The sequence below is a fragment of the Schistocerca nitens genome, chromosome 10 (assembly GCF_023898315.1).
Source record: "Schistocerca nitens isolate TAMUIC-IGC-003100 chromosome 10, iqSchNite1.1, whole genome shotgun sequence".
Lineage (NCBI taxonomy): Eukaryota > Metazoa > Arthropoda > Insecta > Orthoptera > Acrididae > Schistocerca > Schistocerca nitens.
Genome location: NC_064623.1, coordinates 175974274 through 175989306, shown reverse-complemented (window position 1 = coordinate 175989306; position 15033 = coordinate 175974274). Strand labels below are relative to the sequence as shown.

The window sequence follows — 15033 nt, the reverse complement described above, 5'->3', positions numbered from 1 at the left end:
GTTGCCTTAGAGGTTTGTTAACATTGGCATGTCAGCGTTGTCTAGCGCTACCGGGACCTAAAGAAGAACATTGTGCTGATTAGTGAATGTTGTTACACGTTCTTGTTTTCATTTTGATACCGGTATTTGTGAAGGCAACCACACGAAGTAAGATCTGTTCTGAAGCTATGCTGGATCTTGTGCTCTTGGGATTTTTGGTTTTGTTTTGATCCCGACTATTTGGGTGTCTGGAATATGGAACTGTGTTGTTAATGTTTGGCTTGACAGCGGATATGCGGCTAGTTTAGTACGTGTGCAGTGGCATGGCGTCCTAGTGGAGGCGTGCCCGCTAGATTGATATTGCGTCTCCTCAAAGTGTAATTTCCATCTTACTAAAACCCCCTTGTTAAAAGAGAGGAAGAAGAAAAAAACTTTAGAAATACCTTCTATTTGCGTTAACTATCTTACCTGTCGCTTAAGTAAATATCTGCTCAGTGATTAAGCTAATGAGAGCACCTATCCTAAAAGCAACTAGCGCACTTCTGTTATGGTGGCCCTCGTGCCTATTTTGGTCCGAAAGATTGTATAAACAGGCTTACATGCTCCGTATCTTACTTCTGACGCTGTTTATTTTGAGTGATTGTGGATTATTAAAATTGATTATAGTGCAAACGTTTGTATTTTACCAACAGTGTTTATAAGTTATTAATGTGATTGGCTGGAATGTAATACGAAAGTTTTAGGACCATAGGTTGTCCAGGTAGAAATTTTGAAGCCATCTGTGTTGTGAATTCATGTATTTATGTTTGATATTGCAATGAGAATTTAAATGTGGTAAACCCACACTTTGTGATTAATTATTAAAGATTTAAGAGTGCGTTCACTTAGTGCTCACTTATGTGTTGTGTTATTATTATTTTTAAAAATTATATGTCTGATATGTCAATTCCTTTGGCCCCGTCCACACCTTGGTCGTAGTCTTTTAATATTAAATGATCACACCACCGCTCCAGGTGACTATCTTGCTGCACATTGGTTACACCAAATTCCATTCTTAAAGAATATTCTCTCTCAGCTCTGATTTTTTCAGACATCCAATAATCCTCCATCACAACTACAATACACAGCAGTTGTAGAGAACAATTGTCAGAGAAAAGAGGAGTGGAAAGGGTTAAAACAAAATAAAGATTCCATTACTTTTATGTGAATTCCGTATTCTATCACTAAGGCTGGAGACCTCGCCACACAATGTCTCGAGCATCTGTCAGTGTACCTTTCTCCCTCTCGAGCATGCAGCCGAGTTCTAGAGACCCTGTGGGCTTGATGGTGGGCAGTGGGGGAGTGGCTGCCCCACCTGGCAGGAAGCCGAGACTGCCGTTGGGGGCGTTCGACAGGCGGCGCACACTGGCCTGCAGAGGGCCAGACACAGAGGAACTTGAGGCCGCGGTACCAGGGTCCTGCAAGGCAAACGTTACATCAAAATGAGACTTGTAACTTTAAGGCAACACACCAATGCTCCAAATATCAACAAGTAATACTTTACTTTGCAACATTCACAGATAAACAGTCCAACAATGGAATTAGAAGTATTTTATTATCTACAATCATGCTTGTTTAACTATCTCAAATTTCATAAAGAAATGCCATGACACCATCTCGTTTCCACAATCTGATAAATCACTTTTTTCAAAACAAGTTCAAAGCAGAGTTCACAGACAAGCGGAGTTTTACTAAGTTACATTACAGTGAGTTGTCTTCTCTTTATGGATTGCATTCTCATTAAACCAAATTAGTGAGGCTGCAAAATTGCTCGTGTCCCCAGATTGAAAGGAAAAAAGGGTAACGTAACAATGAACTCTTTCCCGATGGATTTGTTATATTAAATATCCTCAATGTGTTTGTCATGATAATTATCAACGAACAGACGAAATATCAACAGTAACCACCGTTCTTAAGAGTCACACTGAGCAGAGTTCCGCCCCGCTTTCTGTTGCTGAATGTATGTGATGTATTCTATATTTGTGGCATTGTGATCGTGTAAGTGTATTGAGTGCTTCTAGGTCTGTGTTACTCCATTTCACTACTCCAAATGAGTAGGTCAATATTGGTATAGCATAAGTATTTATAGCTTTTGTCTTGTTTCTAGCTGTCAATTCTGTTTTCAGTATTTTTGTTAGTCTTTGTCTATATTTTTCTTTTATTTATTCTTTAATATTTGTATTATCTATTCCTATTTTTTGTCTAGATATTTATAGGCATCTGTTTTTTCCATCGCTTCTATGCAGTTGCTGTGGTTATCCAATATGTAATCTTCTTGTTTAGTGTGTTTTCCCTTGACTATGCTATTTTTCTTACATCTGTCTGTTCCAAAAGCCATATTTATATCATTGCTGAATACTTCTGTTATCTTTAGTAATTGGTTGAGTTGTTGATTTGTTGCTGCCAGTAGTTTTAGATCATCCATGTATAGCAGATGTGTGATTTTATGTGGGTATGTTCCAGTAATATTGTATCCATAATTTGAATTATTTAGTATGTTGGATAGTGGGTTCAGAGCAAGGCAGAACCAGAAAGGACTTAATGAGTCTCCTTGGTATATTCCATGCTTAATCTGTATTGGCTGTGATGTGTGATTATTTGAATTTGTTTGGATATTAAGTGTGGTTTTCCAATTTTTCATTACTATGTTTAGGAACTGTATCAATTTAGGATCTACTTTGTATATTTCCATTATTTGTAGTAACCATGAGTGGGGCACACTATCAAAAGCTTTTTGGTAAACAATGTATGCATAGTGTAGTGACCTTTGTTTAGTTTTAGCTTGGTATGTCACCTCTGCATCTATAATCAGTTGCTCTTTACATCCTCATGCTCCTTTGCAACAGTCTTTTTGTTCTTCATTTATAATTTTGGTCTGTGTTGTATGTGTCAATAATTTCTGTGTAATGACTGAAGTTAATATTTTGTATATTGTTGGTAGGCATGTTATGGGGCGATACTTAGCTGGGTTTGCTGTGTCCGCTTGATCTTTAGGTTTCAGATAAGTTATTCCATGTGTAAGTGTATCAGGGAATGTGTATGGGTCTGCAATGTAACTGTTAAATAATTTAGGTTATAATAGAGGCAAACATTCCACGTAGGAAAAATGAAATGAGATCCATCCTTCATGAAATCCTCCCCACTCCACCAAGAGTGTCTTTCCGCCGTCCACCTAACCTTCGTAACCTCTTAGTTCATCCCTATGAAATCCCCAAACCACCTTCCCTACCCTCTGGCTCCTATCCTTGTAACCGCCCCTGGTGTAAAACCTGTCCCATGCACCCTCCCACCACCACCTACTCCAGCCCTGTAACCCGGAAGGTGTACACGATCAAAGGCAGAGCCACGTGTGAAAGCACCCACGTGATCTACCAACTGACCTGCCTACACTGTGACGCATTCTATGTGGGAATGACCAGCAACAAACTGTCCATTCGCCTGAATGGACACAGGCAGACAGTGTTTGTTGGTAATGAGGATCACCCTGTGGCTAAACATGCCTTGGTGCACGGCCAGCACATCTTGGCACAGTGTTACACCGTCCGGGTTATCTGGATACTTCCCACTAACACCAACCTATCCGAACTCCGGAGATGGGAACTTGCTCTTCAATATATTCTCTCTTCCCGTTATCCACCAGGCCTCAATCTCCGCTAATTTCAAGTTGCCGCCACTCATACCTCACCTGTCATTCAACAACATATTTGCCTCTGCACTTCTACCTTGACTGACATCTCTGCCCAAACTCTTTGTCTTTAAATATGTCTGCTTGTGTCTGTATATGTGTGGATGGATATGTATGTGTGTGCGAGTGTATACCCGTCCTTTTTTCCCCCTAAGGTAAGTCTTTCCGCTCCCGGGATTGGAATGACTCCTTATCCTCTCCCTTAAAACCCACATCCTTTCGTCTTTCCCTCTCCTTCCCTCTTTCCTGATGAGGCAACAGTTTGTTGCGAAAGCTTGAATTTTGTGTGTATGTTTGTGTTTGTTTGTGTGTCTGTCGACCTGCCAGCACTTTCATTTGGTAAGTCACATCATCTTTCTAGATATGTTAAATAATTTAGTTAGATGTGAATGTGTCGAGGTGAACTTCTTTAGCCAGAAATTTGCTATTTTATCTTTTCCAGGGGCTTTCCAATTGTGAGTAGAATTAATTGCTTGGGTGACTTCATGTTGCAAAATTATCACTTCAGGCATTTGTGGTATCAACTTGTATGTGTCTGTTTCTGCTTGTGTCCACCGTGCATGCCTGTTATGTTGTACCGGGTTTGACCATATGTTGCTCCAGAAGTGTTCCATGTCTGTTATGTTTGGTGGATTGTCTATTTTAATGTGTGAGTAATCTATTGTCTGGTAAAATTTCTTTTGGTTTGTGTTGAACGTTTGGTTTTGTTTCCTTCTATTTTCACTTTTTTTGTATCTTCTAAGTCGTTTGGCCAATGCTTGTAATTTCTGCTTCTTTTCACCTAATTGCTCTACCGCTTCTTGTTGTGAGATTTTACCTAACCTTTTTCGTTTTTTTTTTTTTTTTCTGACATTTCATTTCTTATAAATTGTGTTAGCTGTCCGATGTCTTTTCTCAGTTATTCTATTTTGATCTGTAGCCTGTGTTGCCATGCTGGTTTTGTGGGTTTCTTCTGTGTGTTGGTTGGTTCTGATCTCTGCCTCGTGTGTATATTTAGTGTAGTAAGTGCTCCTATATAAACCAGTAGTTGTAGCTCTTCCATAGTTGTGTTTTCATTTATTTTGTTGTGTATGATTGTGTTGATAGTTTTTATTTTTGTTTCGACTTATGGGTTATTTGGCAGTCTATGCAAGAATGGTCTAATGTCTGTATTTGTGTCTTTGTATTCTATATATGTCAGCTGAAATTTTTCTTCTATATCTAACGTGTGTCACTTCGTGTTCTATTTGTGCTTGTTCTGGTGGCTGTCTTAAGATTTCATTTTCCTCTGATTGTTTAATTGATGCGTGGTTTTCTTCGTTTGTTTGCTCTGGGATGTTTGAGTCAATTACTGTATTTTCTTCTTCTTCTGATTGCACATTATTTTGTTCCAGTATTTGTTGTACTTGTTGTTTGATGTTTTCTAATTCTGACTGGGGTATCCTGTTATTTTTTATTATTACACGGATCTGATCAGCTAGTCGTTGTTCTGTTAAAAATTTTAATTCTGGGTATCTGGTAATAAATGTTGTGTATACTTGTGATCTGTATCCAGTTGTGTTGGTTCCTAGGTTTGTTGCTTGGTAATAACAGAACATGAGGTGTCGATTAACTTCATCTGACCATCTCATCCTCTGCCTTTGTTTTCCTTCTAGGGTGGTTGCAGGAAGCATATCCTGCAAAACACCTCTATTTGGATTTAAATCATTTTCCAGTTGGCTAGCAGTGTCGTTACCATTGTGGGTTCAAGTGTCGTCCCCGACCATGACGGCGCTTGTCCGAGGCTTCTTTAGTTCTGTCCTGAACCAACTAATCACAATAAAAGGGGGGTTAGCCCTATTAGTGGTTTGTTCTTTTCGCCGCCTTTTACGACTGGCAGAACATACCGGAGGCCTATTCTTTTCCCGGGCCTCCACGGGGTTTATTATTATTATTATTATTATTATTATTATTATTATTATTATTTCTTTCTTTTCTCAGACGTTATGTCTGGTCAAAAATGGAAAGTGACGCGGACCTTGATCAAGCGTCACTTCCTTTTAACTGTACGGTATATGTTATATTGCATTTATATCTAAAAAGAAAGATGATGAGACTTACCAAACAAAAGCGCTGGCAGGTCGATAGACACACAAACAAACACAAATATACACACAAAATTCAAGCTTTCGCAACAAACTGTTGCCTCATCAGGAAAGAGGGAAGGAGAGGGAAAGACGAAAGGATGTGGGTTTTAAGGGGGAGGGTAAGGAGTCATTCCAATCCCGGGAGCGGAAAGACTTACCTTAGGGGGAAAAAAGGACAGGTATACACTCGCACACACACACATATCCATCCACACATACAGACACAAGCAGACATATCTGGTAATAAATGTTGTGTATACTTGTGATCTGTATCCAGTTGTGTTGGTTCCTAGGTTTGTTGCTTGGTAATAACAGAACATGAGGTGTCGATTAACTTCATCTGACCATCTCATCCTCTGCCTTTGTTTTCCTTCTAGGGTGGTTGCTGCTTGTGTCTGTATGTGTGGATGGATATGTGTGTGTGTGTGCGAGTGTATACCTGTCCTTTTTTCCCCCTAAGGTAAGTCTTTCCGCTCCCGGGATTGGAATGACTCCTTACCCTCCCCCTTAAAACCCACATCCTTTCGTCTTTCCGTCTCCTTCCCTCTTTCCTGATGAGGCTACAGTTTGTTGCGAAAGCTTGAATTTTGTGTGTATATTTGTGTGTCTATCGACCTGCCAGCGCTTTTGTTTGGTAAGTCTCATCATCTTTCTTTTTAGATATATTTTTTCCACGTGGAATGTTTCCCTCTGTTATATTTATATTGCATTTAGGAACTTTCGGGTAATTGAACATGTATCAATAATTACGGATTTCTGTAGTTGTATATGTAAGTTTGGATGTAGCTGTATTGCATTGATGTACTGGTGGATATTGTGTGGTATGACTCCTGTAGTTGATAGTATAATTGGTATAATGTCAACTTTATCCTGATGCCACATGTCCTTGACTTCCTCAGCCAGTTGGATGTATTTTTCAATTTTTTCTCCTGTTTTCTTTTGTATATTTGTTGTATTGGATATGAATATTTCGATTAGTAGCTCATCAGTACAATGTCTTTATCTGAATTGCTGTAAGAAATTCCTCAGTTTTTGCGTGAAAACTTGTGTGTGCCCATCAGTTGTTTGATCTTTGCAAAATATCACCACCCTAACAGGTCTTTTGCCCGTTTCCCATGCTGTTCTTTCCTAAGCCAGCCTATTATCTTGGTGTCAATCATTTCTGTCTTAGAGCTTGGGACTATACCAGATATATTTGTCAGATAAGAATTGTGTGTAATTAATGTCTGTGGCTACTATTGATCCATGAATTGATGATTTGCTATTATTAGTTCATTGTCGTCATCTTCCTAATTTGTAATCTTAACAGTAACACAACTTACAGATGCTTTCAGGTTTGTTGATATAGGGTCTGGAATAAGCAGTTGTCCAAATTATTTCTTTTTCTACTCATGCTTCTTCCCTACTTCGTCATAACAGACTTTTTTTTTTTTAAATTTACAAATATGCCCATTCTCAGATTTACATTCTTATCACCATGTTTCAGCACCTGATGAACAGACAATGTTCTCATGTCAAGTAATATTACTACGAGATTAGAGGCACTGTAAGGGACAACAGGTGTACATTGAGCACTGCCGTAGAGGTTCTGCACTCACAAGCGACGGCCTGTGATGCCTGTGGTGGCGACGCTCGTCATGAGTGTCTGATGACTGCTTCCGGAAACTACGGCTACCACTCGTGCGACGTCCAATTCCACCCATTCCCGACGTCGAAGGCAGCTCATCGACTACAGCTACTGATATGCTGCCAGCTCGCTGTCGAGATCTTTTCTCTGTGAGGTAAAAAGAAAGAGAGACACTGTAATGCCATACTACATTTCAACAGGGCATTCACAAACTACAACTTTTAAAAAATTAATCACAATTGCTACATTGCTTTGTGAAATAAAATGCTGCACTCTTGTCATTTCACACTTCCCATTAACTTGCACAAAGTAGTTGAGTAGTTATGTGTAACAGTCAATAGGGCAAAAGTATGGCATACAATCTGAGGTCACATAACATACGGTCTATACCATTAGTGGCACGTGACCAAATAAATTGGGCACAGCATTAAATGAAGAATTTTGGTAGGCCTCTCTAATCACAACTTTTTCATTTGCATTTGAAGTCACAGTGTCAAAGTTCATCGTGAACAGGCTATCAGTGCCGAGGCACAACAGAAGTTTTAGATGACAGCTCTTTGTTTATGTTCACTCACAGTGTGTCACAGTGCACTCGGGCCGGACCGAGACTTGAACTTGGGGCCTTTGCCTTTCGCGGGCAAGTGCTCTACCAGCTAAGCTACCCAAGCACGACTCACATCCCGTCCTAACAGCTTTAATTCCACCAGTATCAGTAGCTGTGGGGACGGGGCGTGAGTCGTGCTTGGATAGCTCAGCTGGTAGAGCACTTTCCCGCGAAAGGCAAAGGTCCCTAGTTAGAGTCTCGGTCCAGCACACAGTTTTAATCTGCCAGGAAGTTTCATATCAGCGCACACTCCGCTGTAGAGTGAAAATTTAATTCTAATGTTCACCTGTTTGCTTTGTTTGTTGTGTGCTTATTTCGTGTGCTGCAATTACACATAGTACCTTGTGAATATTATTCATAATGGCTAGTTTGGCAAAGAAAGAAAAAGTGCAAGACTAGTGTAACACAGAATTTCAAACTTGGTGGACTGAGAAATATGACACGATTAATAAAGGCAAGAAAGTGGTATGTGCTTCATGTTACGAGAGAGTAGCATGTAGAACACCATCGGTAAAATGGTGCTACGAAACAAAGCTCAACGTCAAAAAAAGCAACCCAGAGAAAAAGAAATTCATTGCATGTGCTATTAAAGACAGGCTCAGGAAGTCGACATGATGATTAAGTTAGTTAGCAAAAATAGTAATACCAGTGCCGCCACAAGTTTCTCAGCTGCAAATGTCATTGCCCAGCACAGTAAAACTTTTGGCGATGTAATTTTTTTTAAGGAAGCCTAGTTAGCATGTGCCACATTACTTGTTGAAGATTTTGAAAATAAAGGTAAGATAATTGAGCACGTCAAATACATTCCTTTGTCTAGAAACACAATAAAAAACAGAATTGTAAAACTGGTGGAAAATGTAAAATGACAACAACAAAATTACGTCAAGTCCTCTCCTTATATTCCGCTGTGTATTGACGAAAGTACAGATTTAACTAAACCTGTCTGTTTAGTGATGTTTGCTGAATATTGCGTTGTAAATGACATCAAAGAATTAATTGTGATAATAATGTTGCCAGCAACTACTAATGGCACAGATATTTGTATGGTTGTTAAAAAAAACTGGCTTAAGCAAAATTGTTTTGATAATCTGTGGCTTTGTCTCCATTGCGCCACCCACACTCTGTACTTGCACATGTCAACAAAGTTATAGAAAATGTCGCAGAGTTTCTTCTCAAATAACAATGCTTATTATGGTTATGCAAAACTCAATTTATTTCACCAGAATGTGTTGCGTATAACAGTGATCTCAGTAAAAATGCTTCGTGTATATACAAGGTTAGTTAAAAAGTTTTTAAATCATATTTTGCTGGGACTGGCAAAATTTTAGGTATAAATAAGAATTTCACAGAGCAGAGTTATGCATAAATCAGGTTCAATTGGAACATTAAAGACTCGCTAAAGAAACCGTTTATCACATGACAAGTTCAGCTTGCACTCGCTGAAAGTTACGGAGTTTCATATTATATAAATGATCTAGATTGAATTTGCAGTAACAGAAATCACAATAATTTTTCATTTAGATAATCTAGAAATATTTATTTTACAACTGCTGTAGGAAAGTTCGATTCGTAGCTGAAAAAAAAAAAAGAGTTTTTATTGTGAAAGTATTTAGTTGTTCTTTTTCATTAATCGGTAGAGCCAAAATTTTTATGCAATATCAAATCTCAATATATGCATATATTCGTGTACTATCATATGTCTGAACATGTAGAAAATAAGAAAGTAAAAGACAAGCAATACACACTATTAAAATTTAGTACTACAGATAGTTTGATGGCTTACCATGGTCACATTAAACATTTCTTTAGAAAAAATGGCATGCATATGTAGAGAGGTTTGCCATCCCTGGTCTACGCTTATTTATTTACATCAGTGTATTTCACTGAGTCACACTTAAGACAGCCTAATGTACATAATATCCTTTGCTGACTATTTACCAGTAGCCAATGCCAACCAATGAAAGTGTGCTAGTTATGTTTTTTAAAATCACCTGCACTTACAGAAAAAAATATCTCTGTGTGGCACTATCGCCTGGCGCAAGTCTTTCAACTGGAAGCTACTTTGGTGACTTGCATGTTGTTAAAACTAATGGCACCTGGTTTTCAGCAAACAGTCACCTATCCAAATACTAGCCAGGCCCAATGTCACTCAACTTCAGTAATCAGATGGTAACCATCAACGAAAACTGCTATGAACACTACCTTTGTCAAATTGTTGGTGGGTCAGTTGTCACCTATGAAGTTCAGAGGAACTGGTACTAGGAGAAGGATCCAGATAGGTTGGTTGTTGAAAGAGGCTCCCACTTCTTGCATCCCCCCCCCCCCCCCCCCCTCACAAGCACAGCTGCTACTTCACTTACACAGACCCAGATCCCAGCATCACACATTCTCCATTCTCCCATCCTCCCTCTCACTGTTTAATAACTACTACAGAGACACACTTAGCTCCCACTTTGTCATGTCCCTATTACCTCTGCCTCCACAACTGAATAGTCAGCATAGCCAACTGACGTGCGGAGGACCCCGGTTCAATTTCTGGTAATGCCGAGTGGGAGGCCTGTGACAATAGGGTGCACTGCACTTGACCTCATGAGGTCAATTGAGGAGCTCCTCAAATCTGAAGCAGCAGCACCAGGTCTGCTAAACTGACAACAGCGGGAAGAGCATTCGAGTGATGCCGTTGGCAGAGTGAGGATGACACTGCAGTTAGTCGGTCTCAAATGGACAGTTTGTGACCAGGACGGTGGTGCTTTCCTTCCCGTTACCTCCCCATCTCTTTGCCGTGTACCTTTTACCCCTCCGTGTTACCTCCTCTCGTCAGCCCGAGCAACCACTCATCCAAAGTAAGTCCACATTTCTATCGCCGATTCCAATGCAAAATTACAGCTCTCGTCAAATATTCTTTCAATTTGCCAACTTATCAGAGGTTTCAATATTTCGATGCTTTCCTCATTGCATCTCGCCTCGTGAGCAAAGCGTACCGTGTAATGTAATTCAGAAAATTAAACAAATTGCACTAACAGTACACCGACGATCTAAGCACAACAGGTTGCAACGTGACCCACCACGCGTCTTCGAGCCTCTGAGAGACCAGTTGTGGTCCGCCTGCGTACAGGCCTCCGCACGGTGCACCGACACGCGCTCCACCACCGGCCTCAGTACTGCAACCTCCTCGCTGCTCTCCGAACTGTTCTTGCGGTGGACATCCACTTTCAGGTCTGGCAAACAGGCAGAAAATATCTTATTCCAAAAACATCTGTCTCGTGCTCAGTGCAACAAAGATACAGACATTGCCACACTGTTCTGTACGAATTATATTTTTTCCATGAAGCCCGTAAAAACTAAAAAAGGTTTTTTAGGTTAGGTTCAGCTCAACTGCATAAAAAACTAGAGTATAAAAAACAGCGATGTGTTTTGATATTGTATGCTCACCTTCAATGGCTCTCTGCCTACATCGGATTTACAGAATCTACAACAATGTTCATCTGGATGATGATGTTATCTTCTCATGCTTGGCTCCTCAGTCACATTAAACTTTTTGAAGGAAGTCATTTTCCAGTGTTCTTTATTTGAAATATACTTGTGATACTAAATTTTAACGAAGTAAAAGTTGATTCTGATGTCACGTAATACTTTTGGTTACAACTTAATATTGTTTGAGGTTACCCATCTGCTTTCATATTAAACGCTATTTATACTTACATCAGCTTCCACCACGCAATTAAACTGTTCGCATTTGGTTTCCTTTTCAGAAATTTTTCTAAACATTACTAACATTTATGGGTGACGGATGAGATAATGACCAGAATGGCACAAGTAATTGAGGAAGGAAACATGAAAGCAATGGCATTTTCAGACTGTCGGACGATCCAGGAAGTCGAGGAAGAGAAAGTGCAGGAGCAGTTAATGTACGGCAAGGAATAAGACGAGGATATGCAATGAAATTTAGCATAAGTAAGTGTGAAATAATGATCACGACAGGGGTGATGGGGAGAGTCACAAATGGGATAACGATTGGTGGGGAAAGACTGAGGAGGATGGAAAGTTTTGAGTATGTTATCAGAGAAACTTAATACAGGAGAATGGAAAAAATGACAGAAGTAAATGAGAGAGGGAGACAAGCAGAAGCATTCTGGAAGAGTGTCAGAAACTCAAAACAGAGGACGGATGTCCCTCAAAACAGCAGAAGGTTTATATACTGGGCGTACTACATTCCAGTCTGACATATGCCTCAGAGATCAGTGCAACGAAGTTAGACATGTTAAGAAATGAGAATATCAGAGAATAAGTGAAGGAGGAACTATTACAGGATTGGAGAGGATAGGACAGGGTAAACAAGCTTTACATGGTACAGATAAGTTAAGCAAATAGATGAGAAGAGGATACCCAGACAGACACACAAGATGGAAGGAAAGATCAAGAGGAAGAATAAGAGACAGTTGGCTGGAAGGAGTGAAGGACTGTGTGCTAAATAATGAACACTAGATGAAGGTGGAGATGATGATTACTAAAATTTATTGTAAATCAAAATCATCTCTTATTCACAGTGGTGTAATGGGTTTTGCAGGGGACGGCTTCCCTCAAATAAACCTTCAAATCCCAATACAAGAGCACTGCTCAAATCACTTTTTGACATTTTCTTTAAAAAGCATTTTGAAGCAGCTGAGATATCTCCATCTAAGTATGAGTCAAAATACCCTGTTATAAATACGATTTGCATGTGAACAGAATTGGCAGCCTGTAATGGTCCCCAAATTTTATTTTGGTCTACTGAATCACACAGAATATTGGGTTTCAGTAAAATCTGAAATAGTAAAAATGATAGTCTGATAAAAAGATATTTCGTTATCCTGAAGTAGGGCACGATCAGAGAAACTTAATACAGACACCACAAGAATGATGTCATGCAACACCATAACAAAAGAACAGTCTTCGGCTGAAGGGGGCGGGGGCAGGGGAGAGGGGGGGGGGGAGTTTTGCCAGGAGTTAGAGAAGGTACGAAAAGAGTGGTGGGAGTGACAGGAGATTGATTGATTTGGCACCTTCAGATGACACTGAGTATTCATATCTGACAAGGAGATGTTTCTAGCAGTAGGATCAATTTTTTGAAATCACTTATACAGTGATGTAGGTTATGGTACCAGGTATCACACCCTGCTGCCATTCACCTCGACAAGACCCCATTACCAAATGATGGGTGAAAAAAGTTTCATAATTTCACATTATGCTCTAGTCTTAAAAATAGCAATATTAAACAGGCTGGTGGCATAGCATAATAGCTAAGGTACATTCAAAATAAGTCGAAGATTTCGAGTTTGAATCTCAATCAGGTACTATAAAAATTTTTCTTTTTCAAACTTTACCGAAATGACTTCCTTAATGTTTTATTCAGTTAACTGGTTTACATATAACTTTCTTTTTTTTAATTTATAGCAACCTGTCATATCATGTCAATCATTGTTTTAACTTTTGATTTTCTCTCATTGTTTTCTTCCTTTCATTCTTTTTCCATTTGGTGTCTACATGCATGTGGATCTAATTATTTTTATTTGTGTATCATAACATTTAAACATTCGAAAATGCTGGTCCATTAGCTGAAAACAAAAGACAAAATGATCTACTTATATTGATGTGCAATGGTGTCAAAAATGTGTTTTTTGTTGAAGACTTACATTTTTTACAGTAATTGTCATATATAAACTTAAAGCAAATTCTTGTTGGACTATGGACAAAATAAAGCAGATGAAGATTTAAATAAAGAAAGTGATTATAAGTAAAACAAAATTCAAGCCAAATGAGGAACATACATGAATGCAATAACATGAACAAAAATATAAGATGATAACATAGTAGAAATTAAATCAAAGTTAATTTTTTTTTTGGTCATCAGTCTACTGACTGGTTTGATGCGGCCCACCATGCATTCCTTTCCTGTGCTAACCTCTTCATCTCAGAGTAGCACTTGCAACCTACGTCCTCAATTATTTGCTTGACGTATTCCAATCTCTGTCTTCCTCTACAATTTTTGCCCTCTACAGTTCCCTCTAGTACCATGGACGTCATTCCCTCACGTCTTAGCACATGTCCTATCATCCTGACCCTTCTCCTTATCAGTGTTTTCCACATATTCCTTTCCTCTTCGATTCTGCGTAGAACCTCCTCATTCCTTACCTTATCAGTCCACCTAATTTTCAACATTCGTCTATAGCACCACATCTCAAATGCTTCGATTCTCTTCCGTTCCAGTTTTCCCACAGTCCATGTTTCACTACCATACAATGCTGTACTCCAGACGTACATCCTCAGAAGGCCGGTATTTGATATTAGTAGACTTCTCTTGGCCAGAAATGCCTTTTTTGCCATAGCGAGTCTGCTTTTGATGTCCTCCTTGCTCCGTCCGTCATTGGTTATTTTACTGCCTAGGTAGCAGAATTCCTTAACTTCATTGACTTTGTGACCATCAATCCTGATGTTAAGTTTCTCGCTGTTCTCATTTCTACTACTTCTCATTACCTTCGTCTTTCGCCGATTTACTCTCAAACCATACTGTGTCCTCATTAGACTGTTCATTCCGTTCAGCAGATCAATTAATTCTTCTTCATTTTCACGCAGGATAGCAATGTCATCAGCAAATCTAATCATTGATATCCTTTCACCTTGTATTTTAATTCCACTCCTGAACCTTTCTTTTATTTCCATCATTGCTTCCTCGATGTACAGATTGAAGAGTAGGGGCGAAAGGCTACAGCCTTGTCTTACACCCTTCTTAATACGAGCACTTCGTTCTTGATCGTCCACTCTTATTATTCCCTCTTGGTTGTTGTACATATTGTGTATGACCCGTCTCTCCCTATAGCTTACCCCTACTTTTTTCAGAATCTCGAACAGCTTGCACCATTTTATATTGTCGAACACTTTTTCCAGGTCGACAAATCCTATGAAAGTGTCTTGATTTTTCTTTAACCTTGCTTCCATTATTAGCCATAACGTCAGA

At 39.3% G+C, this 15033-nt stretch overlaps 1 protein-coding gene across 1 annotated transcript in view; it reads right to left on the bottom strand.

Annotated features, from left to right (window-relative positions):
• Nucleotides 1-15033, bottom strand: part of LOC126209973 (pecanex-like protein 1) — a 299631-nt gene that overhangs the window by 257091 nt on the left and 27507 nt on the right. Inside the window, exons 4-6 of the mRNA XM_049939084.1 lie at nucleotides 11105-11257; nucleotides 7407-7582; nucleotides 1204-1436 (exon numbers count right to left, since the gene is read on the bottom strand). Of these exons, the coding sequence (XP_049795041.1) occupies nucleotides 1204-1436; nucleotides 7407-7582; nucleotides 11105-11257 (562 nt within the window). The remainder of the gene's footprint in view (nucleotides 1-1203; nucleotides 1437-7406; nucleotides 7583-11104; nucleotides 11258-15033) is intronic.